Source organism: Electrona antarctica (assembly GCF_951216825.1).
Source record: "Electrona antarctica genome assembly, chromosome: 12".
NCBI lineage: Eukaryota > Metazoa > Chordata > Actinopteri > Myctophiformes > Myctophidae > Electrona > Electrona antarctica.
The window spans coordinates 24,080,089-24,100,109 of record NC_136793.1 but is presented as its reverse complement, the minus strand read 5'-3'; the positions used below and the strand labels follow the sequence as shown (position 1 = coordinate 24,100,109).

Sequence of the window (20,021 nt, the reverse complement as noted above, 5' to 3'; positions counted from 1 at the left end):
GGTATCACAGCAGCAAGCCTTTATCATCCGGTACGGCTGCTAACAAATCTCATGGGCTCTCATGGTCTACCACCATCACCACCGCCTGGCAGATCAGAGAACTCTTTGACATCCTGTTACTGGCTCAGAGACGGCTCCTGATTTAGGCACACTTCTGACATTTTCTGTATCAGAGGTAATCTACCAATGACTGATAATGCAAAGTTCATATCTTGTAAGTATTCCCCTGGTGTCGGTGGCCCTGTAAGACTGGTAGAATTTGACATTTGCTGGTTCCCACAATTCAAAATAGAAAGGAGAGGTCACACAGCTCGTAGTCACAATGCAAAAGATACTTTGTATTAGGTTACCAACGTTCCCACAATTGTCTAAAATGCCTCACTTTTACTTGGCAACGAATTCAATGGCAACGTTCTGATAGAGATAATAGCATGCCCCACATTTTGTCAGAGTTTTGTCTTGGAGAGACATCAGCCAAACCGTGGTAAAGCTGGTCTTTTGCAATATCAGCAGCTGGCTCACACACAGGCAGAATAGTCCAGTGGCATCATACCTGTAGTCCTATGGGACATCATACCTGTAGTCCTATGGGGATGAGCAGCAGTCCAGTGGCATCATACCTGTAGTCCTATGGGGATGAGCATCATACCTGTAGTCCTATGGGGATGAGCAGCAGTCCAGTGGCATCATACCTGTAGTCCTATGGGGATGAGCATCATACCTGTAGTCCTATGGGACCTGTAGTCCTAGTGGCATCATACCTGTAGTCCTATGGGGATGAGCAGCAGTCCAGTAGCATCATACCTGTAGTCCTATGGGGATGAGCATCATACCTGTAGTCCTATGGGGATGAGCAGCAGTCCAGTGGCATCATACCTGTAGTCCTATGGGGATGAGCATCATACCTGTAGTCCTATGGGGATGAGCAGCAGTCCAGTGGCATCATACCTGTAGTCCTATGGGGATGAGCAGCTGCAGACTGAGAGGCTATCAGATGGGTCATGGCCGGCAGGTGGTTATAGAGTCCTGGTTTGTCTTGGTGAACAACTTCATCCCTAAGAAACTAGAAAGGTGGGCTCTGTAGAGCACAAATCTCTTCCAGGAGGCAACCATTCTCTCTGACTGAGCTCTACTGCCGGGCACAGCTCAGACTGATTTGAATGTGTGCAGACATTAAGCAGCAGGCATTAGCAGGCTTCATATACAGTACATCGGTCTACTTCAGTCCTCTACCAGGGAACCGGTTCCACAGTGTACCAATGATGAATACATGCCTTACCGTGATTCTTTTGATGGGTAATGTACAATACAGGAGTGTAACCAAGTCCTGCATTTCAGCCACCTTTAGAAGTGTTAACCCCTTTTCGGCAGTTCAGTTGGCTCTTGTACCAGACAGGATCAGTCGAACCCAGAAGTAATAATTTTACATCAGATCAGCTGGAATTGAAACATAACTTGCTGTGTTACAGATTGTGCAATAGTGACTTAAGACATTCATTTTGTTTATTTGTTAATTTTATTCAAATGTCACATTGTTAACAGTGTATGCATGTATGGTACATGTTTTATGTTATGTATCTGTGTTGTCAGTATTATTGGCTAACGGATCTTCCACACTCGCCTCTCTCCCCACTTCATTGGATGCAATCAAAGAATGGTCCCATTGAATACAATTAACCACTAAAGCTCTATTTTATACTTTGAAAATTGTTCCCTATAAGCCCAAAATAGACAAAAGTGGTTAATTTATCCATCCTCTTTGCTTACACATGACGTACAGGTAATGATGAATATGTGATTGATCTGCCAAAGCACACTTACCACTGCACTGTTTTGTCCCAGTTCAGTCATACAAAATGAGTTATTTCGTCAGAGTGGTTCTCAGAAGGGATTGTCCAGGTATTTGAATGGGACCATGTTGAGTCCACAGTTCAGTGAAGTTAGAACACAAACACCCAAGAGGGTGCATGGTCTCTTGTTCAGTACTTTTATTTTTATTGTAATCATTATTTATGTTATGTATTTTCTTTTTAAAAGATTCCTTTCAAATGTGTTTGTTTGGAGATTCCCCCTATTGCTGAAGTCTTAGCCTTTATACGAAAGAAGCAGAAACGACAAAAAATGGGATCCCTCTATACTACTTTTGATTGACGTGTAGATTAATGTTTTGACTCGTTATTTTTGGCCTTCAAATACGTATATCCTTTTTTAGATTGAAAATCACAAAAGTTGGTGCGATGTACTAAAACATTTAAGGCAATTTACATCAGGAACAAAGTGTAAGCCTTCGTTTGTATGTTTGTGTTTACAGGATATGGTTAAGACATTTAACAAAACACTAGCACTATAATTATGACACAATGCAGTGTTGGTGATTTTCCACTAATTGTTCCTAGAGTTCAAGGCCTGTGCTCAGAAAGGATTAGATGTATTTGTGGGGACAGCCTTGTTATGCTCACCCAGCCATTGTGCCTTGTTGATTAGGGGCACTGCCATCCTTAAACGTTAGTACTACCCCATCCATACAAATTAATTATGGGATGAAGGGGATCAATCAGAATCATGTTGGCATGGCAATGGTTAGTATTTAATTCATCTGTTGGGGATAATTGGCTTTACCTAATCATTAGATTATAATGCCAAGAAATGCATTCTGGTACTGAATCAGCAGACCTGTGCACTTTAGTGGAACTTGATATTGGTGTTTTCTTGTATTTTGACCATACCCTGTGTGTGTGTGTGTGTATGTGTGTGGGAGGGGGGGTTTATGTATGCTCATGCTGAGAATATACTTGATTATGTATTTCTGGAGGCCTATCAAATATCAATGAATCAAAGCTGCTTCCTGTTCTCCCACCAACACATTTAAGTCATAGCCACCTAAAGAAGTACCTTGGAATATCATTGAAGGGCGCTGTATTTATTTATGTTGTGTAGATGCAAGGCATACTGTATATCAAACTTGATATTAAAACATCTACTTTTGAATATGCCATGAGAATTGCATGCTCTTGCTGGATACCACGTAGCTGCTTTCTGCACAGTTCAGCTCAGTGTTATTAAACTCACAAAATGGTAAACCGATTTGAAAATGCTACCTCCCCTCCCCACATCCTCAGTATAGTTGGTAAGTAGATGCTACTCCAGGATGTTGTTGGACTGACATTTAGGCTTGGTAAGACTGTTCAAGCCTAGACTAACTCATGACTCTTATCTCAATCTAACTACGGTCACATTTCATCATTTTAATTAAGTTCCTCCTCTCCTTCCCCCTATGTGCACAGAGTAGAAAGAGCCGAGATGCTGTATTTATTCAGGGTCCCATCCATGTAAACAATGCTGATCTTGGAACAATGTCTGTACCCCTTTAACACCATCCTCTTATTTGAGCTGGTCCTAGGGCAGCACCAGACCATGGTGCATCTCCAGAAGTGTGTCTCCTTATCTCCCTACTATCAGCACTAATGACTTACTAGACAGTAGGGGGGAGAGATGGTTTTGCCTGGGGTTTGATGCATTGCTAGCCTTTTGGGACACAGTATCAGATGAGCGTGTGAAATGTGAAGTAAATATTTGACTTGAAAGTTGAAACTGATTTACCTCCCCTGGCTATGTAGAACCGTCAAGGATACAAGTCTTAGTAAGAAAACCTTTCTCCACCATTCAGATGTTTTTCTCTGGTTTGGTAGTAATGTAGCATGTACCTGAACGCCATCACGGAGACTTGCTTAACTTCCGTCAATGTATCATTGTTTAGCCCTTTGCCTTCTTTGGAATGTCATCATCAATATGCTGACTTTGTAATAAAGGAATTCTTTGAATTTTAAACATTAAATGTTTGAGCTGAATTATTACAGATAACTGCTCATCATTTTTGTTACGTTCAGGTGTGTATTCATTGCCTTATTTCTGAGCTTCTTTTTTTTTAACCTAGCTTACTGGAGTATTTCAGATATTCAATACTTTTACTCTACACTACATCCCATGCCACTACAATTATTTGAAAACGTTAGTTACTAGTTACTTTGCAGATGTTGATGATTATTACAAAACATACATTAGCCTTACATAGCTGTCTACAGCTATTTACTTAGTAATACTTACTTTTGAAAGGTGTTTTAAGCTTTTTATGCCAATACATTTGTACTTTTACTCAAGTAAATTTTGTATACCAGACTTTTACTTAACAGAGTATTTCTACAATCTCGTAGGCCTATTGATACTTTTTTTATTTAAGTGAAGAATTTGACTACTTCCATCACTGCTTCTCCAATCCAAAGTGCCCACCTTTCCTTGGGCCCACTCTTCCCTATAGCTACAGTAAAGTGCCCATTGCCCAATCTTCCCAAAAATATGGTGCCCAGATTTTCCTAGTGCCCACCTTTCCTGTATTAATTTCAAGTGAACTACTAGGGAAATATCAGTATTGCACGAACTTAGGCCTTAAGGTTGTGTCAGCGGTGGCCGAACGGATTGCGGAGCGGTCTTGATACCGGAAGGTCGCCAGTTCGAATCAGCGGCCCGACACGTTAAAATTACCACCGCTGAAGTGCCCTTGAACAAGGCATTGAACCACTACGATGAAATGTTCTATGAGCAGGGCCTGGCTGGAAACAAGTTCTTGAGCTTAGCCCAGATACCCTGGGTAAATATAGTAATCAGTGTATTTATGTCATTGTTTATGTGGATATAAAAATTAAAGAATTTCCTCCCGTCCTTCACGCCACCCGATCTAGGGTAGGGACGGGTGCATATTGCATAGCATACTCTGCTTGCAGGATATCCCGAAATGAAATGATTTAATTATTTCAAAACACTACGATCAGCAATTGATCGTGAACTTTGAACTGGTCAAGTAAAGTTTCATTATGGAAAGGAGTTTGAAGTCCTCCGTTCTAACTGAGTTGACTGTATGTAAATGGTGCAAACCGTGCTGAGTCTGACTGACATGTGTGTCGTGTGTGAGTGTGTTGGCACGCGCGCACGTTCACCGGCTCACGTGGATCCTCCGATTCGTGCCACACTCAGGTCTCATGGACTTCCTGTAAATAGTGCCATGTAGTAACGTATGATATCTCCAAAGATGAGAAACGTCCTTCCATTTCTCGTGGTCTAATGCACATAATATTGTTCTAATAATAAAACACATCTCAGCTTTATTACTGTCAAAACAGAGCAGACATATTTTTGGTTGGTCGTGAACGTGCCGTGCCGCGGCTGTCATAATATCCCTCCGCTGTTTTTTGTCCCCTTTCAGACTGTTTTGGTCTTTTCGCTGTTAGCAACGGACAGAATCCAAGAGAGCTGGAAACCCCGTTTGACATAATCGAAAATAACATTTAGAATTGAATAATCAATTGACAAGAGGTGTACTAGATACGTTTATTGCCTAAAATCATTTGGCAAATATTGTCTTTTTTTAAGATAGCTTTTTTCCCTGTTTTAATAGATATTGTACATATTGCTAATTTAGCTAGCTGATTAGCATAGCATCTTCCTTTACAGCCAGCCAGACTAGCCCAGCCAGTCTGCTCTGCTAGCTAGCTTGTATCATCAGAGTGACTGCTAGCTGGCTGTCACGCAGCTGAAAGGTGTCTCCGTCGTCAGCGTGCAGCTGGTCGTTTTAAACCATTAGAAAACACTTGCAAACGTTGTCGTTTATGGGATCACCATGTCAATGAAGGCCGGTGGAAATCGCAAGCCCGGCGGTGGCAGCAGCGCCGGCGGTGCCGCTGCCTCTGGTGCTGGGGGAAGCGGCGGCGGCGGCGGAGGGGGACGGCAGAATGTAGGCAGGTCGGTGAAAAGAAAACACCCCGTGGCTAAATTATTACACAGTATCTGATGATGATGTTTACTGTTTTCCGTGTCACAATGCCAGTGAGTCCCCACGGTGTTAATTGTAGGGAGTGACATTTTTGTTAAGCTGTGGAAAAACGTGTCTTTTGTGTGTGTTCTGTGAACGTATTTGGGCCTTGTGACGTGCTGGTCCCCCTAGCTTAACGTGAGGCCTGTCTGCTCCGGCGTTGGAACTTCGACCTAACGTTACCCCTTCATCATCCATGAGAGACAATCATGCACAGCACACGGCATCTGCCCGTATATTTGGGCTTATTTTGAATGAGCACCATATTTTCACCAGAGCTCGTGGTTGTATTGTCAGTTGCTTGTCTGCTGATGTTAACGTCCACTAGACATAATCCAGCCCTGTCTGAAGTTCATAGCTGGGTACGTAGCCGCTAACAGTTAGCTGATTAGCCGTTTGACAGCCCGTGCTTTTAATCAAGTGCGCTTGCCTGAGCCTCATTCAGTGTTAATGTCTGTTTAGTGGAATGCACCATGGCAACTTTGATCTGCAATCGACTGTAAGAAGATACAGGTTTTGTTTTGACATGATTGACACGGGTCTGGAATGTTTCCGCAACAATGCTGCAATGGGTTTGCCAAGAAATTGATACAAAATGTGTGGGCGCATGCATGAGAGAAAGGGGCGGGGTGGTGAAGGGGTGAGGAGGAGAGGAGATAGGAATTACAGGCTTTCAACCTTGACGTTGCTGCTTGTGTGAAATAGTGTCCTTGAAACATGACATTTATGAAATACTCTAGATCACCAATGCAGTAGATAGGTGTTTGCATATCTGCGTTTTACTTGATTATTTGGAGAGCCACTAGGACAGCTTGTCCCTTTCAATGCATAGGCTTTATTCAATGGGGTCAAGCCTAAGATGTTGTAAAATTAGGTTGGACTATAGTTAAGACACCCCTTGTAACTGTGGCGTGCACTAGCCTATCTTAATAATAATGTTGGTATTTTGATGTAGTCATCAAAGAATATGAGTGTTTATTGTGCTGCTGCTCATGTTCAGTAGTAGCTTGGAGGCTAATATTGTTGGAAATGAATGAAACTTGCTGTTCAGTTATGAAAGGTGGAATTTCCTACTTTCACTCGACTCGGAGGAAGAAGAGGAGAATTGTGTGTTTAGGGCACTGTGCCAGGTGCCATACAAGGTGCATTTTAGGACACGCTAGAGAAAGCCCACAGTGTTTGGCTGACAGCCACTTGAACATGAGTATACAAGGATCATCAGCCCATGCAGTTGTAGATCAGTCCATGGTGGTTATGATAACCCGGGTTCTCCCCATTTAACCCCACTGAATTTTTAACGGGGCAGTCCTACATCCTCCATAACAGCATATCATTTCATGTTGTTGTTTAGGGCTCCAGAGCAGTACCGTGTTACACAATCCCGGTAGAAAAACCCGAATGACAATGTAATATTTGACAATGATGTCCTTATTTCTTTCAGAGGACGACACAGTGGCAAAGGTCCTGCATCAGTAAGTAGTAGCCTATTTCAGTCGTTTAATTACTGCTTTTTCATAAAGCTTTATAACCTAAAGGCTGATTCTCTGCAATATTATGTCACTTTTATTTTACTAATAAATTGAATAACAAATTAGAATGAGAATGACATCAACATAAACTTTGGGTTTTATGCCCCTTGGCACCTACAATTCTCTTTTTAAATGTACATTTGCTGGAATAAGAACTATGGTATCTCGGACCGTCTTGGCTAAATAAATAATAATCACAATCCTGTATATTGTGATGACAAAGAAGTTGTATACTGTAATTAATCAATTACTAAACATTCATTCACCTAAAATACAATGTTTATGTCAGTCACATTTGGTCCAATGAGTTGCACAGTGTAAACTACAATAGGTACAGCATCTTCATAAAGACATCAACAATCTAGTCCAGTCAGTGTTGAATATGTGCAACACACACACACACACACAACATTGTATATTTAAACGGGGTTAATAGTTGTCCCAGTGCAATTCCTGTTTTGTAGTCTCAATTGTCTTCAATAATTTGCACATTGGCGCTTCTTTAAAGAGAAATAGGCAGTCTGTATAATCATCGTCTTTGGAGTAGAGTTATATTCATCCATATCCTTGTATAAATTAATGTATCATTCTTTCTATCTGCAGCTAGCATTCATAAACACTGTTGCAATCAACAGTCTTTAAAATGTAGTACTTAAGTCACTTACTTTTCTTTTTAGACAGTTAGAAGAAATGTAGTTAGTAGAAATTTGGCATTTTGGTTTCAAAAGATGAGATACACTCTTGAGTAGGCCAGTCTCCATGGTTTACAGGCTTGTCTCCTTGGTCAAATGGAATTGAAATAATGTTGTTTTATAGAGGGAATGCACGTGACATCATCATACTTGGAAGTTATGTGAGAACACCTACTGACTGAGTAGCAAAAAACTACTTTCTGGCCTTGACAGCCCATACATCCAAACAGAAAGGTCCTATCTGATTGCACTAATGACGTTAACTGACATTAACCAATTTAGGACTGAGGCCGATTCTAAAAACTGACCTAAGTTTTCTGAAAATCTTCAAATATGTATTCACAAATTATTAAAAGTATGTTGCTATTTAGTATACTGTACATAGCAACACAAACCCCAAAAGGGGTTTGCCTTGAAGGGTAAAAACACAAAAAGGGGTTCCTGTCCTAAATGGGTTAAACTCACTTTGCCACTTGATTTGCCACTCACTTTATGCATGTGCATACCCTCTATACATATGTATGTAGGTTTATAATACCCTCTATACATGTAGGTTTATAATACACATACAAGTAAAAACTGCTCAATGATATTTTTTTAAACTAAAGTTTTGCTTGAAAAATATATATATCTATATTTATTTTTAATATAATGTAGATTACCTACCAACTAGTTTCACACTCAATGGCAGGGAAAAGGAAATTCATCTTAACTCCTGCACAGATATGTTTTCTTCTAGATGTTTTCTAGAAGGCCTAGAAGGCCTTCATTTTACTGACCATGATGCAGTACTTTACAATATAAACAAATGGGCTCAGTGACTGCTCAACGTTGTAACTGAATTGTTTTTTTATTTTGTTTTCCTCAGGTTGCTTTCAATGGTGTATATGCAAATATGAGGATGGTCCACGTCTTGACATCAGTGGTGGTATGTTTGCTCTGTGCTGTCTGGGAGATTTGGCTCCATTCACAGAATGTCATGACTCATGTGCAGTATGCTTTTGGAATTTGTCCTACTGTATGTGTGATGCTGAGAAGGAGGCAAGTAAAGCAGAATATAAACTGTCAAAGAAAACCTTGTGTGAATCAGCCATGCAAGTCCTGCCTACTGTAAACGAATTGGTTACAACAGCATGCCTTGCAGGCTGTCATTCACCACATGCTGTTGTCTCCAAAATGTCCACGCTGCAATAAACCAAGCCTGTGTAATTATAAGAGACAGCTGGTTGCAGTAACAATGCAGAGATTGATCAATCATTTGTATATTTCAGTTTTGCAGCAGATTGTCAGGGGGGGTAAATTGATACTACAATGTATGACTGAATATTGCACACAATAAAAGTGATTGATTTTCCTTTATTTGTTTACAGGGGAGCAAGTGTGAGCTGAAAGTGAAGAATGGCACAGTCTATGAAGGAGTGTTTAAGACATACAGCCCAGAGGTAAGGATCACCAGGTCAGCCTGGGCCGTGGCTCAGCGGTCCAGGCACCTTGGCCGGTAGTCCGAGTCTGGCAGTGTGCCGCGGGTTCGACTCCCGATCCTGACGGCCTTTACTGCATGTCACTCCCCCATCTCTCTCCCCCATTTCCTGTCAGCCTATAAAAAAATCCCTCCTATAAAAAAATAAAATAAAGACGAAAGCCACAAAAAAAATTCATAAATTAAAAAAAAAAAAATCGCCTAATCCACGATTCGATTCAACTTTCGATTTTAAGGTCACGATTCGATATGATTCAATCGAAATTTTGTAAAACCTCCTATTTTCAGCACAGGGCGTTATATGATTATTAATTTAGGCTAATGTTTTGATTTGTAAAGAAAAACACTTGGTTCTCTGCAAGTCACTTTTATTTTACTAATAAATGTAATAACAAATTAGAATGAGAATGACCTTTGGGTTTTATGCCCCAACATCATTTTCAGATGCTTTCAGATGAGATGACAACATTATTGTTAAGCTCTACTCTAAAGTAACTAAATATGCTAAATAAGTAACACTGTTGTGGTCATATGCAATCTGCTTGGCATTTGGTAATGTGGTTCAAGAACGCTTGTTTAAGCCCAGCGTTTTCCACCACTGAAACGGGACGCATGTCTCTTGCTAATATAGAATGTGTAAAGGCACAATTGAAACATCAACAATTCCCAAGAGGCACGACAAGCTTTGTTCAACAACATCACTGTGGAAATTTCTTTAGCATGGGTCAAATTATGTGGGAGTTTGCTCTAAATGAGCCTGGAATTGTTGGCTGTGTCATCTTTGGACAGATCTCTTTGACTTTTTGATGCCTGCTAATGCCATGCTAATATGCTCAGCTGGCTCATATAATGTCATATTTGTCGTTTTGCCAGGCTGTGGGATATGGCACTTGTGGAGGCGGATCATAGGCTACTCGACAAACGGTAGCGTTTTGTTAACGATGCGTGTGCCCTCATAACTCACTGCCACTGGACAGCGGAAAACCAAAATATGTCCACACTAAATCGATAGTAAAGCAAAGAGACGTGCAACACGACACTACTAGTGGAGTTAAGACTTAACTTCACTCCTCTCTCTGCGGAGTGTGTGTGCGCGTGTGTGTGCGCGCGCTTGTGCGTGCGTGCGTGCGTGCGTGCGTGCGTATTGTCTCCCCCCGCTGGATGGAGTCAGACTTTTACTCGGACAGGAACGTCGGCTTGTGAGTCGGCTTGTGATTTCGATACTATGTATCAAACGTCAATTTCGTTTCGATACGTATCGAGAATCGTGATAGCCTTACTGTTTTACTAGGGACTATTTTACCAACAGTACTTGGATTGGAACTCAAAGTAATATAATTTGGAAGAAATGCAAAGCAATTCAACATAATATAGAATGTTTTGTTTTACTTAATTAAAAAGTGAATTTCTGATGTAAACGGAGGGTCCAGGGAATTCAGGCAAGTTGTTTTCGCACCTATACATCATAACTTTTCAGTGAGGTTTTTTTCTGAAACCAAACCTTGTCTGTGCTATTGATTCACTGGGTAGGAGGAGGCTGAGAGATTCTTCCACCAATGCCACGTTTTGGCTCCAACGCCATCATGTTTTCCACAAACTTCTCCGTAACAGTTCCTATACAGTCCATGTCTATAAGGCATTATGAACATACTTATAAATTGTAATCACCTTATACAATTTAAAACTACTTAAAAGGTCTTCCTGTATTGCACTGTGATCTGCTTATTGCGTAGCCTGAAAGAGACCTATGATTTTCTGGGCATAGACGGGCGGACCATCTCCCGTCTGAGACAGCCGGGGATTCCTATTGGTTCACCAACCTATGTGACCGCCCCCTCTGCTACAGACTCCACACAGTGGAGAACACTGACGTCACCACATTTGGAGTGATGCCCCTTTGCACTCTTTAATATTGGTTAGCGAAATACAAGATTCACTCCGCTTGTATGCCAGATCTCATACATGTTTTTTTCCTCCATTCGGTCCCTGAGGCTACTTATGGCGCTGTATAATTGCAGTTATGAGAACTCATAACTGTGGAGGTGGGCGAGTGTTGTGTGTTTGCCACCTGGACGCCCCTACATCACACGCGGAAGAAAAACAATACTATACCGTATGCAAAACCCTCATACAGTAACTTTGTGTGATTTCAAACTGGTATAGCTAAAAATAAGGTATTCTGCCAGCACTAGAACTTGTGTGCCTAGTTGCAGATATGGAGTCAGTTCTGTCAATTTCTCTCTCGTGGTTAAGGGTACAGAAAGATGATGCCTAGTCAGCACTCTGCTTCACCCCAAAGGTGGCTTACACAAAGTTTGCACTCTGTCTAATCTCTCCTTTTTACCGAGGAGGAGTGGGTCCTTATCCTTCCCTTTTAGGATGAGAGAGGAAGCCTATTTCCCTCTCTTTCTCTCATGGGGGAAATTTTAGCTGGCAAGAATCAGACATTTAACGCAAGTAATTTTAGGAGTTAAATTATGCATCTCTGTTGGCAGAACAAACTATTATTAATACACATTTCTCTGACCATGTTGTACTAATGTGTCCCTCAGTGTGACCTGGTGTTGGATGCAGCTCACAGAAAGAGCCCTGAGCCTAGTGCGGGCCCCAGGAAAGAGGATATCGTAGAAAGCATCATTTTCAAGGCTTCTGATGTTGTAGTGTTGACCTTCAAAGATGTGGACCTCAATTTTGCCAGGAAAGGTACAGAAGCTTGTAGAGAAGGGATATATATATATATACACACACACACACACACACACACACACACACACACACACACACACACACACAACTATTGTTCATACTACCCAAATATTTGGGTATTTCAACCTGTAGACGGTATAGCTGTGTTTGCATTTACAAGTGTGAATTTTCAATGTCCAATTTAGGATGATATACTCAGCTCATTCAGTCGTTATTTTACTGTGGTGAAGTCGTAGAGATCAAGTCGCATGTATGCGTCTGCGCTGAGAGGCCAGCCATTGTAGAATAATGTGAAATATTGATTGGTCTGAAGGTCTCCCTGGCACAGCTAGGACACTCAATAAAAAGCCTGATTGAGCCTCCTTCATCTAATTCGTTTTGATTCCACACAGTTCTTTTAAACCAGAATAGTCTCTAGGCTGTGTGGGAAAGTGTTATAAATATGATATAAGATATAAATATGAGCTGCTGATATGTGTGAGGGATTTCTATTGGGTCCTGTATACATTAGACCTAACGAGTGATTGCCCCATTAAGCTGATCAGTTCATCACCCTACTAAGATTGCAGGTTTACCAGATTTGATTTGACGTTTTTATTACAGAAATATTGAATAATCAGATCAGACCTTGTAACCCGGTCACTTCAGATGAAATTATGTACCGAGTTGAGATTTCTTTTGATAAATTGGAAATTTCCTGCCTGCCAATTAGTCAGTTTCTTAGTCAGTCAATTCCATCCGTCTTCTGACCCTCTCTTTTGTCTGTCTGTCTGTCTCTGCACTCCAATGGTGTAGTCGCATCTGATGCAGGAGTGGCAGGTAATATATGAATGTTTTCTAATCTCACATCTACACACACACAGAGAGATTAGATTTGTTGAAAGATGAAAGCATGATGTGGCAAATTCCAGGCTTGGCTTAAGCCTAAGCTTTTAACAAGTTACTTAAATTAAATAACCTTCATGTCCACATCAAGGCTTAATCCAGGAGAAGTGACACAGCTTCCATAAACCCCAAGTTAAGAGTCAAGTATCTGACTCTTCACATGTTTTTCATCAGATACACCATTGTGTTGGCATCAGTTGTTAATCGGTGTTAATCAGCCACCGATATGCTTTCTAGGCCTTGTGATCAGAGCGTTTGGAGAAGCTCTCAAGGCCTGAGATGCACTTGCCTCTATCAACAACCAGATTGCATACTCAATTTTGAGGCTGTGTCACAGCAAACCATGTCTGCTTACAGTGCTTGTGTACCACTTGCAAACGTTGCTGTACATTTCTTGTGTGTTTGTGCCCACAGACAACTTTACAGATGCGGCAGTGACTGGTCGGATCAATGGCGAACACAAGGAGAAGGATCTGGAACCCTGGGATGGAGGAGAGACCCACACCTCTGGAGACAGTCTGGAGTCACTGGATACAGACGTGGTAGGAACAAACAATGTATGCAAAATCCTAACCCAACACTCCAACACTGCAAAATTCAAGTGTACACATGTAGTCTTGCCTATGTATTTTCATTTTCCCATTGTAAACTGAAGTTGCAAGCTTCTCTGTAATAATAATAATATTAGATTTATAGGGTTAGGTAACCAATTAATTCGTTGTGGTGTGTCGTGGTCGCGCATCATCGTACCAAAACACGGAAGACTGGCCTCAAGTAGCCTACCCACTGCTATATTATTATATCACAACATAAAGTTATACTATTGTCATTGACCATATCATTGATCCTGGTGATGCACAGTTATAGATTCACAGTCGGGAAAACTTGGGATTCCCTTCTCGCATACCAGTGGGACATGTACCACGTACCAGCACAGGTACACGTACCAGTGGTTGGGGAACCTCTGCTTTACGTCATCTGCGTGGGCTAACACTCGTATGACCATGGTGGCTAGCACAAGTTTTACCAGCCCTCTGTTAACAATAACTAGGTCAAGTTTACACGTAAGAATGCACCCTCAAATTCCACTCGGAAACGAGGAGCAGACATCAGGCACACCGATTGTAGTCCAAGACGTCTTGCTTAATGCTTAGCCACACCCCCAAGGTAATTTAATGGGAGAAATGTCTATAAAAATTGCTATTCCCATTTTGCAAATACAGGTGCTTGAGGTGCACATAGGTCACACAGATGTCACAGGAATCAGTTGACACACACACACACTAAGGTTGGGCGGTATTTCGGTTTCGCGGTTTGATACGGTTAAATTATATCATTAAGGTTTCGTCCGTCAAAACAGCACAAACCGTTTCACCTGACATGAGCGTTGGGTGGCCATGGTTATTGTTTACGGCCATTAGAGAATGGCAGCATCAAATTAACGTGCACCATGACAGGCAACGCTGAAGCCAAGCGGCACACACACAACAAGCGCTAAATATTAAGCTAGCTGTGTGTGTGTGTGTGTGTGTGTGTGTGTGTGTGTGCGCTGTGTGCTGTATGCTGTGTGGTTTACGTGACGTCAAGTCACAAAATCATGTGCAGCGGAATCATTGCTGTGAATCGCTATGAAACAGAGCTATGCTGTGGACAGTCACAGAACAGATTTGTTCTCAGCATTGCCAAAATATTCCTATCAGCAACTGGCCCACTCTCTGTCAGGCATAAACTAAACTCAGTGGATCATGCTGAAATAATCGGATGCGAGTTGTACAGCTGCGCCTCCACTTCCAATCTAGAATTAATTATACGTCGCCGTACTGTGGAGCGCGTGCAGAAAATAGCCGATCTACAAGCTTACAGCGTGTCGTCGAGTCGTCGCGCATTGTAAGATACTAATGTAATGGGTAAAATAATCACTGAGATCTACGAGTAGATGATAGATCAGACTGTCAGACTCGGAGCAGGCAGCCAGGCAACGCAGTAATAGCAGTCAACGCATGGCCACGTTAAAATGAATTAGACGGTAAAAACCGGAAACTGCTGTGTTTTGGTCATAGTAAACCGGGGTTTTAAATTTAGCAAAACAGCCCAACCTTAACACACACAGCATGCTACTCATGCTCATGTATCACCTATGCATCATTTCACAGTCTCTGACTCTTTCTTCCTCTCTCTCTCTCACATTAGTCTAACGGGTGGGACCCCAATGATATGTTCAAATACAACGAGGAGAAGTACGGAGTCCTGTCTACATATGACAGCAGCTTGTCTACATATACGTAAGTCTGAGTAACCATGTGATATATTTTTGTCACCAAGTCCTGTGTTTTCAACTTAATGAGACGATTTGATTGCTTAGATATTGGGCTGTTCAGTCCATGTGTGAGCACCTGTGTTTGTGTAGCCTAGCCCTTGTATCTCTAGGCAGAGACGACAAAACAATCAAAGGAGGACGTACAGCTGGAATAGTGAGACAATTGAACATTGATTAAAAGTTTCAGAATCACCTATTAAAAATGTTATATTTGACAAAACTTGTTGCGCACATTAGAAGTGAGTTGTGAATAGCTACATTCTATCCATTGGCCAATATAATGGTAACGTGTATCCTCTTTTCTCATAATGTTTCTACAGTTACTTTCTGTTTGCTCTGATGTTTGTTCTTTGTTTGCACAGAAGCTCAGCATTTATTCTACCAATGCCTACATTGTGTTGAGGAATTAAGCTTATGGCCAGGGGTGCACATAACGTTTTTGGGCTAGTTCTCAGTGATGTAACTAGCTCCTGCATCACTGATAACTCATTGAAAAGATAGAGGGAGAGCAAGGAGACCATATTTGAAATGCTTGTGCATTTTAATTTACTTGAAAACCTTAAGTAAGCCTTGCCGAGCCATGAGGCCCATAGGGCAGGAGTCTATGTCCTGACATGATATACAAGTACACCCCCTGGACATGACACTAGTATGTTGCAGGGACCCCTATCCAACCCTTGCTGCTGAGAGCCAAGCAGGGAGGCACCGGGTCCAATTGAGTCTTGGGTATGACCCGTCCGGGGATCGAACCCTGCGGACACTCTAACCACAAGGCCACTGAGTTGGTGAAGCTTGATAACCGTGCTGTTGTTTAAAAAACAAATCAGATTCAAGAATTACATATAAAGTGCTAGCAAGAAAAATAATTGTGAATTTCATGCATATTTACAGTATAATATTCTTTAGTCCTCTGTTCATAATCAATTTGTCACTGTTTTAAGCCAGTTTGCAGTTTATAACAACTAGAGCGGTGCCTGTTGGGCACTGGCCTACTTGCATGCATCCCCCACCCAGTTATTACTTGCGCAAGCAGAGCGCGCAAGTACTAGTTTCGCCCGTTGATGCATATTCACCGTCCCAGCAAATGACGTAATGACTACTTGTGCCTGATACGGCAGTGGTGCCAGACTACATACATGTATACATAGGAGCATTACCTCTAATCCTCCCGACACTAAAACATATCGTCATTACGTCACCATCGAAAACCAATTACACTCTGGCATTGGGACCTTTAATCCACATCTTTATTACGTCATCATTGAGAGCTAGTCATCATTGAGAGCTAGCATATGACGCCAGTTATACCCTGACGTCATATGCTGGGACGGTGCATACGCATCAAAAGTAACCACAGTATACCACTAATCAACTTACAAATTACATATACATATACATAGAGGCATTTCTTGTAATCCACCCGACATTGATCGAGATATAGATTTGACAGTTTGTAGCGGTCAGCAGTACGCTCTGCTTGTGCACGGCCTACTTGTGTGCAACAAGCAAGTAGGCACTCGACAGAGTGCAGTTCTAGTTATGTCTGTGTCCCTTTTATGCTCATATATGGAGTTCTTTGTCAGGCATGCCCAAATATGGAGTCTATGCAGATGTCGGAACCTCATTTTGATGTCGGCCAGCTCCATATATGGAGATATAGGGGTAATCAGGTCCAGAGCCCGGGAAGAGGCTTTTGTACTGGTTCTGGTTATCCGACAGACTCTACACCGGGCACTGCACTCCCTGTGGGGGTGTGGAACGCATGTGTCGACTTTGAAGTCGATGACGTGAATGGTTCTCGAGTAACGTGGATTACAGACATACGTACACATTACACAGAGAGACTTGGTGCGTTTATAGATACTAGAACAGTGCCCTTAGGGGGATGATCAGTTGTGATCAATTGGCTAATAAAGGGCAAGGTCACGCATCATTGTGATGGTGTGAACACGTGCGTCAAATGCATGCCCCACCCAGTTCTTATGTATGTGTCTCTTTTATCCCCATATATGGAGTTCTTTGTCAGGCATGCCAAATGAGGCTTTTGTGCTGGTTCTGGACAACCAGAAATGCAGTGTACCCGTTCCACCCATCTGTCTGTGTACCTTTTAAACCCATATATGGAGATTTCTTTGTGTTTCTCTGTGTCCCTTTATTCCTATTTATGGAGTGTTGTGATGTCAGAACAGGCCAGCTTATAGAGTTCTTTGTCAGGCATTCCCAAATATGGAGTATTGTGATGTCAGAACAGGCCAGTTTATAGAGTTCTTTGTCAGGCATGCCCAAATATGGAGTGTTGTGATGTCAGAACAGGCCAGCTTATAGAGTTCTTTGTCAGGCATGCCCAAATATGGAGTGTTGTGATGTCAGAACAGGCCAGCTCCATATATGGACCTTGGGCAGGGGCCCTGTCCAGAGCCTGGGCAGGGGCCCTGTCCAGAGCCTGGGCAGAGACCATTTGTGGCGGTTCTGGACAACCGTGGGTCCGACCTGTGCACTCCCTGTGCGTGTGTGGAACGCGTGTGTCGAATTTGAGGTCGGTGGGGCGAACGGTTCCCGAGTTATGTGCATTACAGACGTACACACGACATACAGACAGAGACATGGTGCATTTATAGTTGGATAGATGAGTCAGAGCACAGTCTAAATGTCTGTATTAAAGATCACTGGGTCAGAATTCATGGAAGTATGCCTAGTATGCACAGGAAGTAGTTTGGTTTCTTAAACTATGAATCAGGGGCCCCTTCCTGTGGGTCACCGTCCTCAAGATAATTTATTTTCTTGTTTTCCCATGATTGCTGTATTTAGACTATCAACCACCCCCACCCCCCCTCTTTTTAAATCTACTTTGCGCTTCTTTTCTCAGAGTTCCATTGGAGCGGGACAACTCTGAAGAGTTCCTGAAGAGAGAGGCACGTGCTGCCCAGCTGGCAGAGGAGATTGAGGCCAGCGCCACCTACAAGGCCCGCGTGGCGCTGGAGAACGACGAGCGCTCCGAGGAGGACAAATACACAGCCGTGGTGCGGGGAGAGAGGGGGGACAGGGACACGCACACGCTCAGCAGGTGAGACCAGCACACACACACACACACACACACACACACACACACTTGACAGCAGATCATACACACAGTCTCACACAAACATATACACAAGACCGAGGCCAAGTTTAGACGACAACGGTCTGTAGAGAAATCGTAGCCGCCAAGGCACCTAGGCTGCTAATCAGCGTGTCGCGGGTTCGACTCCTGTTCCCGACGACCTTTGCTGCGTGTAATCCCCCCTACTCTCTCCCCATGTCCTGTCAGTCTACTGTTAATCTATAAAAATACAAATACATGCTGTAGTGTGCATGCCAGGTGGGTAGGTGACTGCCTCGTTTTATTTTTTTTATTTTGTTAATTGGGGTTTCATTTTCTCAAGCATTAATTGGCACTTTATATGATCAGAAATAACAGGAAATTGTATTTCTGATTCTGTCAAACTCCCCAAAGACACTTTTATCGATGTCCGTTGGTATTGGTAATGCATGCCCTTCGGGCATACAATATTTTGCTGTTTGGGCCATAAATATTGTAATTCCACATTTTATTTGATTTTCATTTCAAGCTGGCCTTGCTCAGTAAGTATTGTATATGAACAGAGAGGAATGTCACGTGATGTTTGGAAAGTGGTGGCTGGTGGTTACCAGGGACCAGGTTGTGCCTAAGTAACAACATGGAGTATCATTCGAACACTGTACCTGTGCACAGGAATTACATTTGTTTGTCAAGGAGGATATGTGTTTGCTATAAAATCTCTCCTTAGTCCTTTTCAGAATCGGTTTTATTTTCACTTCCACAATACACACTGGGCAATGGGCATACAGGGGAGCAAATACCGTTCTCCACAACTCATCGTGCTTCACATTTAAAAACAATAGACGCAGATTTTTATATAATATTGCTCTGAACAGTCTCTGAACATTCTTGAACCAAATCAAATCCAACCCCTTAATTAAGAGGAGTGGTGACGTGTACATAGTTATCTAACCAGTTTTCCCTGTGGTCTTTGTTTATGTATATAGAGAAAACAAGTACATTCCCCCGAGCCAGAGGAACAGAGAAGCTATGTCATGGGGGGCGGGACGTCAGAATTCACCCCGTCTGGTTCAGAGTTCCACCGGACCACAAACTCCCCGACCAGGACCTCATGACTACAGCCCCAGCTCTGGGGCCGACCAGAGGGTAGTGAATGGAGGTAGGGGGTTTTACATGTGCAACCGAAACCGTTCTAATGTTTTCATGTGTCATTGTGTGGTCAACCTCACATCTCATTGTTAGACGATATCAACAGAATGTCATAACAGAATTGAGCTTTGGTGGAAATTCAAGGAGATTTATTGTTGTTGCTGATTCCATGTCATTTTATGTATATATTGTTTCCTTACATATATCATTATTTCATACCTGCCATGTCTTTCTCTTCTGTTTAGCCCTCTTCTCATTTCTTCTTTTAATTATGGCCTTGATTTGATTTGTTTTTTCTCATTTTCTGTCTGTTATCCTTTA

General features: G+C 42.2%; 1 protein-coding gene across 11 annotated transcripts in view; it reads left to right on the top strand.

Moving 5' to 3' along the window:
* Positions 1 to 5,167: 5,167 nt before the first annotated feature.
* atxn2 (ataxin 2) overlaps positions 5,168 to 20,021 on the top strand; it is a 37,673-nt gene continuing 22,819 nt past the window's right edge. For 4 of the 11 annotated variants that reach the window (XM_079515224.1, XM_079515223.1, XM_079515219.1 and 1 more), the window contains exons 1-10: positions 5,170 to 5,793; positions 7,305 to 7,335; positions 8,953 to 9,012; positions 9,455 to 9,526; positions 12,117 to 12,267; positions 13,066 to 13,089; positions 13,570 to 13,712; positions 15,346 to 15,437; positions 18,339 to 18,536; positions 19,538 to 19,710. In XM_079515224.1, coding sequence (XP_079371350.1) covers positions 5,672 to 5,793; positions 7,305 to 7,335; positions 8,953 to 9,012; positions 9,455 to 9,526; positions 12,117 to 12,267; positions 13,066 to 13,089; positions 13,570 to 13,712; positions 15,346 to 15,437; positions 18,339 to 18,536; positions 19,538 to 19,710 — 1,066 coding nt within the window. In that variant the 5' untranslated portion in view covers positions 5,170 to 5,671. Of the gene's footprint in view, positions 5,794 to 7,304; positions 7,336 to 8,952; positions 9,013 to 9,454; positions 9,527 to 12,116; positions 12,268 to 13,065; positions 13,090 to 13,569; positions 13,713 to 15,345; positions 15,438 to 18,338; positions 18,537 to 19,537; positions 19,711 to 20,021 lie in introns of all 11 variants that reach the window. The other 7 variants (XM_079515218.1, XM_079515226.1, XM_079515217.1 and 4 more) reach the window with 4 other exon arrangements.